Below are 19,019 nucleotides of genomic sequence, written 5' to 3'. Positions count from 1 at the left end.
TATGGAGGACTCTTATGCTAAACAGAATGTTTTTTAGAACCGCATAAATAATCTCACTAAATCTGCTGAAGTGTCTCCCCAGTTTACTTACGTGGCTCTTTGTTTCATCTGTTCATACACAGCCATAATAAAAATCCCCTACATGTTTTTTATTTAAAAAATAAACTAGGATAGCCCTTTATTTGTATTGCATTAGTGACTAGAAAGAGAGACAAAGCCCCATTTTCCTATGTGCATGAAATTAGACATTGTTTTTACCATTGCCTTTCCAGCTTATCAGGACAAAACGGAAAAAGAGAGGTAAAACAAAGACAAAGGAAGATAAAATGACATCTCCACAGTTTTATATAACAGATATAGCTTATATAGCAGAATGCATTTCTAGTGATTCATATTCTTCTGTCAAGGATCATTATGTCCTTGTTTATCAACATCCCTTTTTTCACAACACTTTCAGCAGGTGGTCTTTTAAAAGCACAAAAATATTCTGTTTGAATCAAAGGATGGAAGTTGATGAGAGAGAAGAAAAATTCTCTGCTTATGTGTCTCTTCTTTCCAAGTTGTGTTTCTAAAGTGCTCCCCTGAATTTAATACAAAGAACTTTCTGCTTAAGATGAAATGAGCACTTGAAACACATTATAACGTGTTTTCCATTTCCTACCAACTAATCCACTAATCCTGGCAGTAGGCAGTACAGCACCCGAACAGTCCAGGCCAAAGGAGACATTTACTTCATATGGCACAGCAAGAATCAGGTCCATTTGTTTCTCTGACTTTTCACTAGAAGTTTCTCTTCTTTTCTTACTCCTTCTTTTATTTTTATTTATGCATTCTAAAATACTGTATCTATTTCTGGCTTATTCACTGAAAATCAGAAGTCAAGTCAGCCTAAGGATAAAGGCTGTATCTACCAAAATTAGAAAATGCTTACAAATGAAATGTGTTTTTATTTATTACGGAGAAAGTCTAGGCTTTCTCAGTAATACCAGATACCTATATAAGACGAACTTATGAAACCCCAAGTCAGTCTTCCCGGTTTAACAAAACTGTTATTTTTCATTTCTATTTTTCTTCTCATTTTTTTCTCTTTAATACTTATGCATTGCTTAATTTGTATCCATTCAATCTGAAGCAATCCAGAAGCTGCATATAGCAGAACAAAGCAGTGGTTAGAATTACTGAAACAGTAAAAAGTGAGGGATGACACCCCCTTGGTTTTTGCAGGCTTTGTTTTTCTCTTAGACCACCACTACCACCAGCACCATAGAAATCTTCTTCCCACAAATGTACTGAACATCTTGAATGATGTCTTAGAGGCATTGTCTTCCTTTCAATTATAGCTGATTTGCAAAAATCTGTTAAAAAAATACTTTACTGGAAAATTGATGGAGAGACCCACGGACAACTCAGTAGCAGAAATGTGATCTCCTTAGGAAAGAGGACTAAAAATATATAGAAAAACACACAAATTTAAGAAAATGTCATATTACTCTCTTCCAAGTTAGCATTTAGTTGGAATAATTTACCTTCACTGAATATATGTCATAGATTTCTTTTGTTCTTTGTTTGCTAACTTCCAAGCAAGAGTGAAGTGTAATAAAGCAATGAAATTGTGGTCAGTTTTGAAGAATAACACAGAAAATAATTTTTAAGATTTCAGTGAAAACATATGTTACTTCTTCAACCATTGTATTCATTCTTTTCACTTCTTCAGACACTAATAACACTTACTACTAGAGAAGCAGACTGTCATTTGCTCAGCCATAGCTGATCTCACAGCTGTTACTTATAGTTTGTTCAGTGCTCAGAAATGTGTTCAGGTATACAATGAAGGCAATGTTCCAAATAGATTTTACAATTAAGCTGCGAAGTGTAATATAAGAATCATTTAGATTGTGGTGGATAGTTTTGTTAACTGTAAATACTTTAGCCCTTTTCTTTTGGCCTTTTATTATATTCTCTTTTTGCTGTTAATCTATACTAAAAGGATATTTAAAATTATGTAAGGAAACTGTCAAAAGCATGAAATGCTGAAGTTGGAAGTTAACAGTTCTGGTCCCCCATTTCTTTTTCTGACGAAATTCTCATTGTCAGCACATACTAAAAACTGAAGTGCAAATAAGGTACCAGAAAAAAAAAGACTGGAGTTTTAGAGCTTTGAGATTTGTTTTTTAGGCAAAATTTGGATTTTGAAGTTCAGACTGTGAAGTACTGACATGAGCAGCTCTATTCTACAAACAGAATAAGAGAATAATTGGGGTTGGAAGTGACCTCTGAAGGTCATCTGAACAGCTCAAGGGGGCAAGCTTAGTTCAGGTTACTCATCCAGTCAAATTTTGAACACTCCCAAGGATGGAGATCCCACAACTCCTTTATGCTCTGTTTCAGTACTTGACTACATCATGTTAGAAAATATTCCTCGTATCTATCTGGAATTTATTTTGGTACAACCTGTGTCCTTTGCCTTTTGACCTATTGTTGTGCACCTCCAGGAAGACAGATACCCTCTTCCTTACACCTTCTCCTCCAGGCTGAACAGTCCCAGCTCTTTCAGCTTCTCATATGACAGATGCTTTAAGCCCTCAGTCACATTCATGGCCATTCTCTAGACCTGCTCCAGTATGCCCATATCTCTTGTACTGGGGGAGCCCAGCACTGGACACAGCACTCCAGATGTGCCTCACCAGATCTGAGCAGAGTGGAAGGATCACATCCCTCCACCTGCTGGCAGTGCAGCCCAAGAGGTTGTTGGCTTTCTTTGCCATGAGGGTACATGACTGGCTCATAGTAAACTTGTGTAACAGAACCCCCAGGAGCTTTCCTGCAAAACTTGTTCCAATCCAGTATGTACCCAGCCTGTCCTGCTGTGTTTGTAGAGTCAGACTGCGAGTCAGGCCACAAAAGAAGACACAGATCTACACAAATGAGCTCATTTGTTTCTCATTACTCTGTTTGCATACCTATAGACAGCTCTTGAGATAAAAATACCTTATGAGTGGGTGAACTGTGTATCATCTTGTATTGATTCTTCCAAAACCATGATATGCTTAAATCAGAAACAGCCACAAGGAATACCAGAGTGATCAGATCAACCTCTGTGCTACTTTGTCAGCACATCTAAGAAAAATCCTTCGCTAAGCCAGGCAACATGCTTCTCCAGTATTCTGGTTTCTCATTCTCTGCTATTAAATACTGTGCTACTTCTTCCTAGTTTCAGTTCGTCCTTTTGGGCAGATTTTTGCTAGGAATTGAATTTAACTGTGTCTCCATACTGACTTTCATGCTAAGATCAGCAAAGCAAACTGAAAAACACAAGCTAACTGTAATTGCATTTGCCTAGGACCTTTATGTTTGCTTCTTTCTGAAAGAGCATATTGCTACTCTTAATTTCTGTTTCTCAGGGTTTTTCATATGCAATAACATCTGAAGTGTTTGTTTCTATATTTGTACACACAGATACATAAACACATGTACATGGATGTACACAGGACTAAAAAAAATGTTTCTCCTTTCTGCAAGAATGGCAATGGATTTCCTTTCTTTTTCCAACTGTGGCTGCTCCATCCTTTCCCACCTGTCTCCATCCAACAAAGTTCAAGCCTCAGCACTCGGTGTGTTAGATCTCTTCCAAGGTGTCCGCTGTGAGCAGCATTTTCTTCTGAATTTTGCATAGTGAATCAGTTTTACTGTCAGAGATCATCACTCTGGCTCCTTGTCTACCAGGCAGGCTGATTCCAGTCTTTTTTAGTTGCTCGCTGCCCTCCCTTGCCTGTAAGAACTAAAGAGGATGTTTCCCAGTAGACAAGCGCCATTTTTCTCATTTCTGTCAGTGCTCTGTATCAGCAAGATCAGGCCTCGCTGCTCATCTGGGGCTGTATTTGCTTTTAAACACAGAGGTGAAAACTGCTATGCAGCATCTGGCACATGTGTAATGCTTCAGTGTACACAGCTGAATTAATACATAATAATACAAATAATGTACATTGTACTTTGTAATATTAAAAATTAAACATGGAAGTAAAGTTGTCATGTACCAAAGTATTAGTATCATTAATCTTATCTTGTAAAAATTACAGGCCAAAAAACTTTAATTAATAATCGCTAACAATACTTAACCATGATAGGGAAGTAGCTGCACAGTGTGTTGGACGCTGTTCATAGCTGTCTAACTAATTCAGTTTCTGCGTGTGTTGTTTGACATCACTGAACTTCATCTTCCCCAGCCTTAAAGAGCCTTGAGATATGTAGCTGAAAAGTATCATCTATGTGTGAGCACTGAAAACCCAATGTCTCTGATGGCTAAAATGGAGCAGGCTGTTACAGCAAGACTTATTATTATTATTTCCATCAAAATGAAAGTAAATAAATGTGTGAGTGGAGAAAAATACAGAAGCTGACATATTCCACTCCTTCTTGGTCTGCTCTTAATATTTTGCCACACGAGTACTAAACCTGAAAAAGTAATGTTTGAATGCTGAATTTCTCTAAATTGTTCGAGTTGTAAATTTTACCATTTTTTAAAATGTGGTTTTTCTTATATTAATTTCCAGTGTGTCTACTAACCGAAGCTATTAAACTGTCATTTTTGCAAATCACTGGCATAATTAATTTAAGATAATAAGAAATTAAAACATAATGCTTTAATAAAATACAACATAATACTTACAGGAAGGCAAAAATCAACCAGACACCACATGAATTAAACAGAATAGTAGCTCAATCATTCATCCACAATTTCTTCTGCTTTCCTGTTTTTCATGAATGCAGCAGTGCTGGCACGAAGGATCACTAGCACAACGCAGATAAGTGTTTATCAAGAGATTGTGTTGCTTTTACATGTAATTGAGTTGTGTAATGAAGATTTGTTTATCCCTTGAGTCAGAAATGGCATGGACTTTCCTTGTCTCTCATTGTCTCCAGTTTTCCTCTATATCTTTTTGATTTGCTTGAACAAAATGCAGGTTTAGTTCTCACACAGAACCACAGCAGCAAATCATTAGCCACGGAATTTGGTATGTGCATGGCACACAGTAATTTAGGGCAGTAGCAGCATTCTTGGATTTACAGTACTTCAGGAGCATGGTAGCAGCTCTCTGTGTAGCTCTTCTTAGTCCCAGGGGGGTTGGGAAATTGATAAAGTGCCTTTTCCTCATCATTCCTTTCTCTCCATGCTTTTTTTCCCTAGAGGTCTATGGAGTTGCTTCTAACCAACACTGCAATGTCAATGCAAACTGATAACTCTTCTCCTTGAGGCAGTCAGCTGCCAGCACTGCCACCAGTGTCTTCGCCACCCCACAGGGACAGGAGGAGCTGTCTGCATAGGCTCATTTTCTGTGAAGCAGCTGGGATTTTGCACACAATAATAGTCCCACACTGCACAGTAATAAAAACACTTATTTTCATTGCATCACACAACTGATGAGAGTTGGACCTGAGAAACAGGTTATTTCAGTTGCTGAAAGAATAGGCAGTAGAAGGCAGGATGAATATAAACAGTTCGGGGGATTTGTAAAGTGACCTTCTTAAACCCTTCCTCTCCTTCCTTGCCTACTTTTTCCCTACAAGTCTGCATATACCATTTGGCTCTGAGCAAGCCTTTCAGAAGAGTAGGCTTTGAATACAAATGCCTTTAGTAGCAGAAGAAAGTAACCAGCCAAAGGGCACTTGGTTAATGGCCTTTGAGCCATCTCTCCAGGTTTTCTTCCCCAGCGGCTGCCAGCTGGTCGTGGGCATGGGGGCTGTGTGGGAAGCATCCTTCCCCTCGGCTCGGCCGTGTGTGGGGCAGGTGTGTGCACCTCTGTGCCAGCTCACCACCTGCCTTAACAGGGAAAGAAATGCTGATTTGTAAGGAGCCACTTCTGCTTTGTTTGTGGCCTTCGTTAACATCCTCTCTGGTGGCTGTAGTAGGCTGTTAACAGTCCACCCTTTCCCCAACAACAGTGCCCTTTCACAAGCACTAGCTGCTAAAATTAAGCTTGTTCCTCAATCTCTTTTTTATGGCTTTGTAAAAGATTTATCCTTGCTTCAGATATTGCATAAAATCCCATTTCAGTTGTGGTTTATATCATCACCATTTCTGCCACACCGTTTCAGGTCAGGTCTCAATCTTCCATCTTTAACAAGTCTCCACACTTTTTATATTGTGTTAGACAGACTTCATTTTATTGCAGGTGTTCTTTTTCTTAAGGCAGTGGATTGTGACACAATAGCAGAGAGGAAAACCTTTGTTAAAGTCCCATTGGTAATGCACCACTATCACCCTTTGAAGAGATTTAACTGAAAATAAGTCCTTTTCACTCCAGCTGTACTGACCTCCATCTTCTGGAAATCGTAACGAGGAGCATTTCATGCTATAGAAGTTAAGCATTCTTTTAAAATGAGTTATATGCAATATCCATTTCATAGTAGTGGAGAACAGAGGATGACTTGGGGCTTGATTCTCTGTTCAGATTCTGATGTAAGTCTGGAAATGTTTTTATCAGAGTCAGTGAACTTGCCACTCCTTAGGAAAGAAAAAAAAAAAAAAAAAAAGAATCAAAGCAGACACTGGTAGCTCTTCTTTTCAATAGTGGAATAGTTTCTGAATTTCCTAGTTGAGGCTATTGTTCAGCTAAATTAAAAGAACAGTATTGTATGATAAAATCAGAAAGTTCAGAGTTGTGTCTAAAGCCTACGTTGGATTCAGATCTCACTGGCCCTGCTTTTACCACACTTCAAAGTCAGTGGTATAATTCTAGTTAACTTTGATTATCACTGAAATCACTAAGATCAGAATAAGTAATTTTCTTAATTGCTATATAGTAGATCAGCAACTAAAAATTATCACAATGTACTGTTCTTTTCAGCTTCTTATATATAAATGATCAACCCTAAGGCTGATTTTTTTTTCATAGTTCACCTTTTTGCAGACATTCAGATACAGAATGATATTTAGAAAGAAAAAAGTTGCATTCAATTCAGAAACAAAGGCCTTAATATTTCATTTTCTTTGATTCTATCCTGCTTCAATTACTGAAATAAAGAATTCACTAATAGTGTGACTACTGGATAATACATGGAATGCCTCTTCTCTTTTCTGTTAATGGTAACTTGAGAAGCAGATTGTCTTTTCTTATTCATTCTTCTTCAGAACAGTGTTGATTATTTAATAATTTCTTCAGTTTTACAAATAAGAGTATAAAAGAGTTCCACTTCTAGGTGCTAGCCATATTGGTCATTGAATTAAAGCATACAAATCAACTTACAAAAGGCAGTGCAGCATCCTTCTTGCCCCTGCTCTCATCGTTCACCAACAAGTCACAAATCAGTTCACCCTTCCCAACACTTTCTTCCCAGAATCTCCCTGAGCAAGCTGAGGTCACCTTGAACTCTTGCTGTAACAAAAGCCAGGTGCAGTATCTGGTGTTTAAGGAGAAGTCAGAGTGGGAGTGCAGAGCAAAAATAAATGCTTAAAAGGTGTAAATAAAGAAGTACTATATGAGGGGGAGGAATGGATCTGATCTCATTCACTCAGGTTGCCAGGACTAGGACAGTTTTTTAATCAAAGCATCCTGAAACAATGAAAAGGACAGTTAACATATACAGAAGGTCCTTCCTGACTTACCATACCAGCAGTTTCATGGTGTATCACTGCTTTGAGTGACTGGCAAAGCTCATCTCTGATGCCTAGCCCCATCTCAGGTTTTGCAACTGGCCAAGGTGAGAGCCGAGCTAGACTTCCAGCTCCATGGGCAGAGCCGCCGTGGGTGTCTGTGGTATCATTATCCTCACTTGAGGGCGTTTCTTTTGAAATGAAGGCAGTTTTCACTGCTCAGCCTTGTGCATACATGGATCTGCACTCTGCCCCGTGGGTGCTCAGGGCCTGTCTAAGAGAGCAGGTCCCACAAACACATGGAGCATCTTGGTAGCAGGAGCATGCTCTTTTGAAGTGAATCTCTTGATTGTGGCCATTTACTGTGCTGTGTTTCACATCAAAGGCAGACTCAAAATACAGGAACTGGTTTTCTTTTGGATGATGCCAAACAAGAAGATGTGCCCAGAAGCACCCCTGAACTGCATTGTCACTAGTGTGAGTTCAGTCTAGTGACCAGGTTAGAGGTAGTCCAGAGTAAGACCCTGAAATGTGCATGCTATGGATGCCAGCTCCTGAGCACCAGTGCTTTTGCTGTACGGATCCTGTCCTACGGACTTTGCTACTTGCTAATGTAGATATTAAAGGATGCAACTCTGCCCTCTCTCTGGCCTGTGACTGAGCTTAGCCCTTCGGTCTGAATTTAGGGGTGCACGAGGAAGTACCTGGGTGTTTAAGGGGCCCCCATACTTCATGAATTTCTGCAGCAAAGGCTTTCTGGAACCCTCTCTCATCTGTCAAAATCTCAGTTCTGTTTTCCCCTTTCAGAATAGATTTTCTGGTTCTTTTACCGCCCCTCTGCATGCTGCCATAGAAGAAAAATTAGTCCCTCATTCACCAGCACTCATCTGTTTAGTTTGTGGTTCAGGGCAATGTCTACTATTATGTGTATGGAATGGTTGAGGTCTCATCTCTGTTAAAGCTCTAGTCACTGCTAACCGGTTAAAGAACAGAGAAGAAAAGTGTGAGAGTTTGCATTCCAGACAGAGTAGCTGTCAGAAACTCCTTCTCTTTTTATGAAAGACTTAAGTTCATTGCCTCAATTTATCTCAGTGAAGAAGTACAGTATAGAGAAAGGTGGTCCTTCAGGTAGTGAGAATTCATATTCTGTTTTGTAGATTATAATCTGCAGCTTTGAGTATCCAAGAGAGGAAAGTGACTATGTATAATTTGGATTTTTAAAAGTATGAGAAGCTCAGAGAAAGCTGTTTAACTGAACAGGCACTTTTTTCCTAAGTCATAAGCACTTCCTGGTTTGCAAACTATGTGTGATTCATAGCTGTGAACATTTACAAATTCAAAATCGGAATTGTATCCGATTTTGGTTGGAAATACAAGCCATATAGCATCATTTGTCTTTGTATGCAGGATCAACATTCTTAGGGTGAAATTCATCTCAGTTAACATTAGGGATATAAAATGTAGGTGTCTACATCAGAGCTAATCATCATCAACTCTTTTGCTAGTCAGTGCAGAAAAACATGCACTTTCAGGGCACAAGATGTCTAATTAATTTTAGAAATGTGCTTTAGGATAAGATGAATCATTTCCTCAAAGTGCCTGCTCTTTCCACTGACTATAAAGTTAAGACAACTAAATGATACATAAATGTGTGCCTTTATCACTCACCCTAACAGACAAGTTAAGAGAGAATACAGTGAAAAATTATTTTTTTCAAAAATATTCTGTATTTTTGAAATTAAATCCAGGAATTCTGCAGTCATTTCTAGGTGCATTTGCTAGGAACAAGCACAGAAGTAAATCTGGTTAATCATTTGCAGTATTTACTCATTTTGACCGTGAGAACTATGAGCATGCATCTGACATACCTCAGTGGTTACAGGTTGATCACGTGCTTATTTTATTTGACTGGTATGTTGCAATGATCATTACAATTTGTTCTACAAAACCAAGGGAACAGATCACTAAGGGTGTGAGTTGCCACAGCGGTGTTAACTTCCCAGAGCTCAAAGGGAGTTGCAGTGATTTGCCCAAGTGGAGGATCTGGTGCACAGTTACTGTGTCACATACGTCTTAAATCATGTCAGTCTAATTAGATTCAAACTGTGATGCTATAGTTATTTAAAAGTGTGAGGTTTTAATCTATATCAGTTTCCCTATGATGGGAAAGCAAACATATTTTCATTACCATATACTGCTGAAGGAGTACAGACGTAGAAGCACTATTGATGTCAGGGTCCCCACTGAAGCAGTTGAACTCTCTCCTTGGGCCAGCAGGGATCTGAACCCTCTGTATTCAGGGAAAAAAAATGGCTTGAGAGCACCCTCCTTGTGTTGGCAATAGGGAAAAATGTGATTTCTCCTTCTTGCTCTCTGCCGCCCTCCGGTAAAATGGTAGCAAGTACTGATATTAATGGAACTCTGATTGGGTCCAAAATAAGAAATTCATTTATATGAAGGGTAACGGTCTGACCATGGCTCGGGGGTGGGGTGGGGTGTGTGGGGGGGTGGTTTTTCTGGTTTTTTAGCTTATGTTTTGCTTTCTAAATACTATCATTTTACCTACAGACTATAAATAAGAAATAGGTGTTGGGAAGCAAGAAGAACAAAAAGATAACAGACAAATTGCTTATTTACTTTATTACTTTAAAATAATTAAATTAAAATAGTTCCAACAAGATGTTATGCCACATCCCTTCAATTTTGCCTTCCACTTTGCTGTAGAAGCAAACAGAGCTGGGAAACAAGCATTTCCAATTCTTAATCCAGATTTAGAACCTGAATCCTTGGGTGTCTTTGGCCAAATTATTTAGTCCTTCAGCAACTTGTTTCTCATCTCCAAAATGTGATACTAGTTATTTTTCACTGCACCGGGGAAAGAGACTGCAAGTCTTAGTGAACGTTTGTTCTGTCTTTTGAACATGAGGTGTGATCCATAAAGTCAACAAGTTGCCAATTCTTCAGGACAGGGCCTAGAGCTAAGATTTCAAAGAAGGAAAGAAGACAGATCTATGTTTCCCATTACTTACTGAGTAACCTGCACCACATGAAGAACTTCTGGCTGTATCTTATTTATTCATTTGGAAGGAAGATAAAATGCTTTGTGTTTTTAAACTATCAAAATCTGTGGTTTTAAACTATCAAAAATAAAGTTAAAGGGACTCTTTACTGGTATTAAATGCAAGTTGCGTGTTACAGATATTATTGTTAGCTTCTGTAGTAAAAACATCTTCAGTCTGCATTGAAGCTATTAACACCTTTTTCTACTGACAAAATATTGTCCCCTTATTTTTGATTTTCAGCACATTAAATAAGAGGCATTCTATCGTAGAAATGGCAGTAATATCGATGCAAGGTGCAGGTTGACATACTTTTTGTCTAAACCCTGGTGTTGATCTTGCCGTATCAGGACTGTAGCGACTGTACGTCACAGTTGTTCCCTTTTTTCATCCTTGTTGTTATATTATGGTTAAATGTTCAAGGGCAGCCTCACGGTCTGTTCTTGCTCTATCCTCACTCATGCCCATTCCCAAAGTCTTTAGCATATTACTAAGAGCTGAATAGCACTCTGGTACTTTGCTACCTCAAGGGCAAACAACTTTGATCCCAAGAGATGAAAACCCAGTTTGATTCATAAATTTTGCACTTAAGATGAAAAGGTACATCATTGGGCAGACTTTCTAGCTTATGTGTGACCTCCTCCTGAATTTGTATCCCATAGGTAATTGCTCTATTTGACAAAATTATATACTACAGTAACATTTTCAGTCATACAGAAGACACTCAGATTACCAGTTCATTACTTAACTCACTTTCATTTTACTTTTTTCCCGTGATTAAGCACCTGGAAAGTTATAGCTACTTTACTGGAGAAAGACTCTTAACGTTATATTACTGATGTTATATATTTAAGAATTTATATCTATCTGGCTATGAAAACACCTTTCTAGAGAAAATATGACTTTTTTTTCTCTTTTTTCTTATTTCTTTTCCACAGATTGTCAGTGTGGGAAAGCATGTTAAAGGATACCATTACATTGTTGCTAACCTGGTAAGATACTTTTCTAGAATTATACCCCTGCTCGGTAAGTGAAACACTCAGTTTTACTTCAAAGTTATAGTACTTCACAGAACATTTGCCATTTGTCACTAATACGTGGTTGTGCATAATACATCCTTTATGGTGCGTTAAAGAACTTGGTTTTGTTGTTACAGCCATCTAGACAAGAAGGGCACAGTGTTACCCTTTTAAATTCTGTCAAAATCAATGTAGCATAAAGGACTGCTGAGTGTATCTTGTGGCTGAATTAGAATTTACAGAACTACCCTATGATTTTTGACTCATCTTTTTAGTATTAGTGACATAACAATTATTGAGGTAACTTTTCTACATTCTCTAGGGAACATTTGTTTTGCTGTAAAGTCAGCTATTTCCAATCAAATTACTAGTTCAGTATTTTCACTCTAAACCGCACATTCACACAGATAATGTTCAGAAGATGACAAAGAAAGTGTAAAAGCAATATTTTATTATTAAACTAACCCATTATTTAAGCTAAAATACTTGCCTGGCGAAGCACGGTGAATGTGGGACAGAGTCTAATGTATGCTTTAAATTGTTTTCTTTTTAGTCTCCCTCAAGGAATTTTAGTTGACATGATATATTTGAGTGTGCTTTCCTGTGCTTGCACCTTAACTTAAGATCACATCAGTGGATTTTTAAGACCTCAGGCATTTTAAATGAGACATGTCTATTCTCTTAGGTCTTACAAATTAGATTTTCAGCATTACAAATTTATAGTTCCCCAAGTAACTTTTCCCATGCAAAATAGTTGCTGTAAACAAGGAACTGGATGTTGCCGTGAACTGCTAGTGTGATATACAGTGGAGACAGGCACATCTACTCATCTGCTTCAGCAGGGGCACACATTGCTATCTACTGGCTGTTCAATAATGTGGGTAGTGTGACTTCCTGATGTGTCACCTTTTATATTTACTGCCAGTATCCTTTAGGACATGAATCGAATCTCTGTCCTTAACCCTTTCCCTGGGGCACTGAGTCAGTACCCCACATTTTTTTGTGTGCTAAATCTTTCCTTTTTAAGTTAAGTGTGATAATACACTTCTGTTTGCACTGATAAATGCCGATCAGAGGAATGTAAGAAAATAAAAATAAGATACCTCTGAGCTGGCATTAAACATAACAGCTAGAAAGGATCAGAATGATTCATGTGTGCTTCTTAGCTTACTTGAGCATTTTGCATTATGCAGTTTCTTGAAGTTCGGCTATGTCTCTAAAGGCAAATTTTACAAAATAATTTGTCTTTATATGTGCTGAACAGATTATCCTGAGAAACTAATAAGTCATGAAGTATATCTACTTTATTTTCTCTTTCAGTGTTGGGAGTCACTCTAGGCTTTAAATATGTAGCTGGTCGGAGAGCTATCACCATATTTCACAAAAGTGTAATTCTGATTTTATATTTTCCTTGCAGTGACAGTGAAATCCTTATGCACTGTCTCTGCCTTCTAATGTCTGTTATATTATGTCATGATACCAGACACCTTCAGCCTAAACTGAATCCTTCCATAAATGTATTTACACAAATGTTCATTTTGCAAACTTGCAAAGAAACAGGGATATATCAGTTAAAGCACTAGTACAGTGATCATTCAAATCTGCTAGCTTTGACTGAAATTCAATTAAGACTTTAAAATTCTTCAGGTACTTTTCAGTTGTTTCACCAAAGGTATTTCTTCAAAAACTGTCTGCCACTCCCAGAAATGTATTGCTTAGCTCTAAGTCAAGACCACCCTAGCAATAACGTGGGAAATTTATTTCTTGGTTTTGTTTCATTCTGTATTACACAAATGGAAATTATTAACAAAGGTTCAACATTATTCTCTTTTAAGTCTTGGCTTCTAATGTAAACCTGCTGCTGTACATACTTTATTCTGCCTTTCTGACCTAGAACAGATTGGACCCACAGTGGTGTATCAGGACAGACAAAATCTTAAATTGATTTTCTAGGGATTCAAAGATATTTCTCTGGAGAGATTTATGCATGGAGGAGCCAATGTGACTGGATTTCAGCTAGTAGATTTCAGTACCCCGATGGTAACTAAGCTGATGCAGCGCTGGAAGAAGCTAGACCAGAGAGAATACCCAGGATCCGAGACCCCACCAAAGGTACTAGCTGATCTGAAGCACTACCAAAAATATCACTCAAGTGTTCTAATTTCTGAGTAACATTGTTGAATACGTGAATGAAGACCTTAATATTTAGGCAGAGGAGTAAGCTGTTTATCTTACTATCACTGGCAACTAATTATGCCTATCCTTACGATTGTGTGATAGAAACACAGACTGCAACACATTTCACTGATGTACTTCAGTGTCCTTTGTCACTTATTCTCCAACTTCACCTCTTTACTGACAGGAATTAAAGGTCAAATGCTTAACTGACAACTTAATTTCAATCAATTTTAAATGAAGTAGTCCAATTATCTAGATTCACTTAGAGTGCAGAGCTTTCCGGACAGCTGAATCCTTCTGTATGTGAGATATAGCCAGAGTTGTAAATTTGCTACCCTTAAATTTTCATTTGGAGTTTCCTCTGGAAATTCTATCCACCTGAAAACCTGATGTAGTAATCACTTTCAGGCACAATCTTGCAGTGAAATTGCACCCCAGTGTTCCTCTATCCTAATCCCTCACAGATGGATAACAAAATATTTTTCTCACCTATAATTTTCTTGGCAGAAAATAACAGCATAGCTATAAATGTGACTTCATCAAAATAGTTCTGTTATTATACATACTAATGCAATCAGACCTAGTTGAGACTGGGCTCCTTTGTGCTGGGCACTGTGCAAAGATAAGCAATCAGCCCCTTGACTGGGAGAATGGTAGGCTGGCAAAGTCCAGAGAAAGTGTCAACATGGATACTACAAAGCATAGCTACATAATTCAGTGAAAAATCAAGAAATTTATGTTCTGGAAAAAAAAAAAATACAAGGCTGTTGAGGGCTATGGAGTTCAGATATCCCCAGGTACTGGTGACAGTAACAGTTTAGCCTGTAGGACTCCCTGCCACATGAAGAGGATTGTTCTGCCTCCTTCTGAGAAGTCAGCATGATTAATCTGAATCACCCATAACTCACCTATGGATAACCAAAATTTGAGATTATAAGGTTAAACCATGTCCCAAAGATCTTATAATATGCAAAACAAAGAACAGGAAGGAAATTAGACTGAGTGACTGGATTTGAGTTTTGGAAGTTACGGGTCATATCAGTAACAGCCCTGGGCATGTGAACAACTTCTCCTGGGGCGGTATATTCATCAGAGGACCATACTGAGAAAATGTGCCTTTGCTTATGTGGCACGTATTGTTATGCTTCCAGGATAACATCTGTTGAAGACTTTCTCTACACGTTTCATTTGGCGTGTTCTCAACCTAAAGCAGTTACTGTAGTTATTGTGGAAACACAGACCATTCAGTGCCCTATGTCATTCAGAGAGAGCCAACATATATTTTCCAATAGTAAAAATGTACCCTTGATCATTCTTAACAATTCCAGTAGCCTGGATGTCTGCTCAATAGCTGTACATATTTTCAGTTAAACTTTCTCAGTGAGTTACTGTTTCTCTTTTTTCTGAGTAAGTTGCATGGGTGGGGTTATTCCCTAACATATAAGACAACTAGAAAAAAAAAAAAAATTAAGACCTCAATATCTCCAGTTTAATTTATTTCTTTTAATAAAGTTTTAAAGCTGGAGTTACTAAAACATACTCTTCTCAGTCCTCCATTTGTTCCTTAAACAAAATTGCTTTTGATTTTGAGGAGAGTTTTTTCTAAATGCAGGTGTAGAAACTGCTGCATAATGAATCAAACTAGAAATATCCGAGACAGCTGATTTTTGTAAAGACACGCCCACTCTAAAGCTGTGTGTTTGTCCATCTTTTTAGTATACATCTGCATTAACATATGATGGAGTACTTGTGATGGCTGAAACTTTCCGTAATCTTAGAAGACAGAAAATTGATATTTCAAGAAGAGGAAATGCTGGTGATTGTCTTGCTAACCCTGCAGCCCCATGGGGCCAAGGAATTGATATGGAGAGAACATTAAAACAGGTAAGGATAGGCTCTATTCTAGTGACCTTTGTGAATAGTAGATACTAATTGTACTCTGTATGATTTGGAAGATATAATACACAATGGTAGTAATGGGAGAGGAGAAATTTATTTTTCAGTTGCCATTTGGAAACAGCTGGGGCTGTTCCGGTTGTTCTAGTTTTTATCTTGGAACGAAGGCAAATGGTATCTGCTACTGTGTGAAACTACTGTTAGTTCTATTAAGATAGTTGGGACCTCCTCCACTAAACTGGTGATCTCATCTGTTGCTTTTGCATATAATCTGGGTATACAAATATTGTCATTTAAAGAAAAAGGTATAGCTACCTAATACAACCTTTCAAATATGTTTCTGTCATCTTGAATAGGAGTAGATTTCTCCCAGGGAAATCACATTGGTAGTATTTTTTGCTTTAAAAAGAAATAACCCAGAGCTATTGTTCTCTGATGTCAGGAGTTTGAATTCCTGATTAATATGGATGCCTAGAAAGTTCCAGATCTCTGTCAAGATGATTCAGCCTTTCCTTTGAATAGGACAGTAAGAAAATAGAAATCCTGCAGTAGAATTTAAATCATTGCAAATGAGCAGGCTCCACTCAGGAGAAACTGCTGAGGAGAAGTGACTGCTGACAGAGCTGGCAGCTCTCTGCCTGGAAGCCAAGGTTTCAGTCCTGGAGAAAAAACACCAGAAATAGAAATGGACAGAGGGCAGGAGTAACTGGTTAAATCCACATCCTGACTCTTAGGGATAGAAATAAAGCATTTTGTGTGCTTCACATAGTCTGTGCAGATGCACAGATCTTGAACAATTGTGAGAAGCATGAAGTCAGGCTTCTGTGTTAGGGTGGACAGTGTGAGCCTTCAAATCTGGCCGAAGAGGTTTGCGTAGCTGGATCCTGATACAATCAAAGCCAGCAGCAGTACGTCCATGGCTTCTTTGGGATGAGGACCACAGTCTGCATATACTTCAGTGAGGCAGTAAAGTGCTGAAACTAAAAAAAAAAAAAAGAGTTTTGGTTTCAGCTAAGACACAGGTGGTGGAAAACTGCCACAGCCAGTTTTACAGCTTTACATCTATCCTTCACTCTGAGGCTTTGAAAACACTCTCTTCAAGCCCTATGCATGTCACCCATCTTCTGTGGTAGTAAATTACTTTGCTGGGGCCAAGATTGTTGTCAAGTTTACCTTGATGAGCAATATATACTAAATTTATACATTTAATCTACCAGAGTGTAAGCTAAAAAGATATATGAGCTCAGGTTGAACGTCCTTTAGGTATATTTCATGTGATCCAAAATATTCTTCAGCAGTGATGAGAGTGATAAAAAATGTACTTCTCTTTAGGACCTGCAGCTGGAAAGTCGGGCTGCACAGCATGAAAGAAGGTCCACTGTGTGTCTTTGTTAGGCCTTAGATACTGGCATACGTAAACCTATTTTGAGCATGGTTTGACAGGAAAAAGGAATACAAAGCCAATTTTTTGCTTTATAATGCCTGTCTATCCTACTGTAGTGTTGTTATAGTAATTTAAGGACATAGCCAGGATAACTTTCACTGCTCTGTGACATTTGGAATAAAGAATATAAGACTGGATCCTCATGACACTTACTCTTCCATTTGTAGGTTCGAATACAGGGATTGACAGGAAATGTTCAGTTTGATCACTATGGTCGCAGAGTCAATTACACCATGGATGTCTTTGAGCTGAAGAACACGGGCCCTCGGAAGGTATGTGCTGACAGTGTTTACTATCCTGATATCACATAAATGAGTTATGTATGGTGAAATGATTATGCAAACTTACATTAAACTGGACTCTGTGTAGTTTAAAAAAGATAATATCTTGAATACACGGATATTTCTGGGGGAAGCAGATTTAAATTGCATTTTCTACTAGATACTATTATTCAGTGCAATAAACTGGGACACAAAAAACCAAGTGTGCATCTTGGAGAGGTGAGATGTCAGTGAGTCAAGCATACTAATGAAAACCAGCTGGATGGCATGTTGCTATACTGATGGGTGATGGAAAATGGTCAGAACTCTGAATAGTTGATATTTCTTGTATCTTATCCAAGATTTCTATCTTGCAAATTACTGGTATTTTTAGGCAGGGTCATTTGTACATTCTGTGTAAACATGAATCATAGGCTGTAACTAACATAGGGCTTTTAAGGGGAAGAGGAGAGCAGAGAGGAGGAAAGGAGAATGCCATGAATACTTGTATTTTCTGAAATTAATTGCAGTATCTAATGCTGTGTGCTTGATTGGTTGCTTGTAAACAACTTAGGCAAATGCACATCCATATATGTCTAAGCAGATCCTCCATGTCTGAATGCTTATAGCTTATCACTCATCTCAATCACTTTGAAAAGATAGCCTGGGTACTTTGTTAACCCTTTCTCCTCTGTGCTGAAATTTGGCCAGTTTTCATAGTATAAACCAAATAAAGACCAGAAAACGTACTCAGGCTCAAGGATTTTATTTCCTTTGGAGGCACTGTGGCCCATTTTTTTGGTGAGGTCACCAGAACAAGAAAAAAGTGAGAAGCTGATGGTGAGTAGGAGAATCATGGCTGCTTGAATAGGGCCAAGGCAATCAGAATTGAATCAAATCGTCCTCTGCTATCGGGCCAGAGGTAGCAAGCCCAGTACATAGTACTCCAGGTGAACCGTGTTTCCCCCAAGACAGTTATATACTAGAGTGATGAGGAGGTGGTGTTCAACTACAGACCCAGAGCAGAATTACACACTGGGATGAACAAATTGCCAGTATATCACAGCATAGAGCTTTAGACCAAAGCAAAGTATGTGCCTGTGTATGTGCTGTTTTGAAGTATGACAGATGGCTGAAGAATAAATTGGGAAAGGTGAGTCTGTCTTCTTTCTCTCTTGGGAAGTCCAGTGTCTCCTGCCAGGCAATGTGTCTGACCTTGCTTCCACTCCTGCTCCCCTCCTGGCTCCCTGCTGCACTGTCGGCCATCAGGAGGATGTACAGGTAGCTGGGGTGTATCAAAGGCAAGTGGTGAAATATGACCTTTCCATTCCCCAGTTCTCAATTGTACAGGAGGGAAGCCAAGGTGGAAAAGATGTGGTTAATTAGGTCAGTAACTCGTTAGGGAATTTGCTTTCCAGCAAACTGTCAAAAGTGGCCTGTTGTTCCTGTTTCAACATTTGTCACCTGTTTTGGGAGAGGTGTCTGGATGACACCACTGCAGGGATGTCCCCACCCTCTCTTGCCTTCAGTTTAAAGGGAGGGTGGCTGCAAATAGAGGAGCTATGTCTGTGC

The 19,019-nt window shown here is 38.6% G+C and overlaps 1 protein-coding gene across 12 annotated transcripts in view; it reads left to right on the top strand.

Annotated features, from left to right (window-relative positions):
- Positions 1 to 19,019, top strand: part of GRIA4 (glutamate ionotropic receptor AMPA type subunit 4) — a 245,231-nt gene that overhangs the window by 153,926 nt on the left and 72,286 nt on the right. For all 12 annotated transcript variants that reach the window (XM_074916362.1, XM_074916324.1, XM_074916352.1 and 9 more), the window contains 4 exons: positions 11,589 to 11,642; positions 13,623 to 13,781; positions 15,564 to 15,731; positions 17,355 to 17,459. In XM_074916362.1, the coding sequence (XP_074772463.1) occupies positions 11,589 to 11,642; positions 13,623 to 13,781; positions 15,564 to 15,731; positions 17,355 to 17,459 (486 nt within the window). The remainder of the gene's footprint in view (positions 1 to 11,588; positions 11,643 to 13,622; positions 13,782 to 15,563; positions 15,732 to 17,354; positions 17,460 to 19,019) is intronic.

Source organism: Athene noctua, chromosome 1 (assembly GCF_965140245.1).
Source record: "Athene noctua chromosome 1, bAthNoc1.hap1.1, whole genome shotgun sequence".
Classification (NCBI taxonomy): domain Eukaryota; kingdom Metazoa; phylum Chordata; class Aves; order Strigiformes; family Strigidae; genus Athene; species Athene noctua.
The sequence above is the reverse complement of the archived record's forward strand: the minus strand, read 5'-3'. Positions and strand labels throughout refer to the sequence as shown.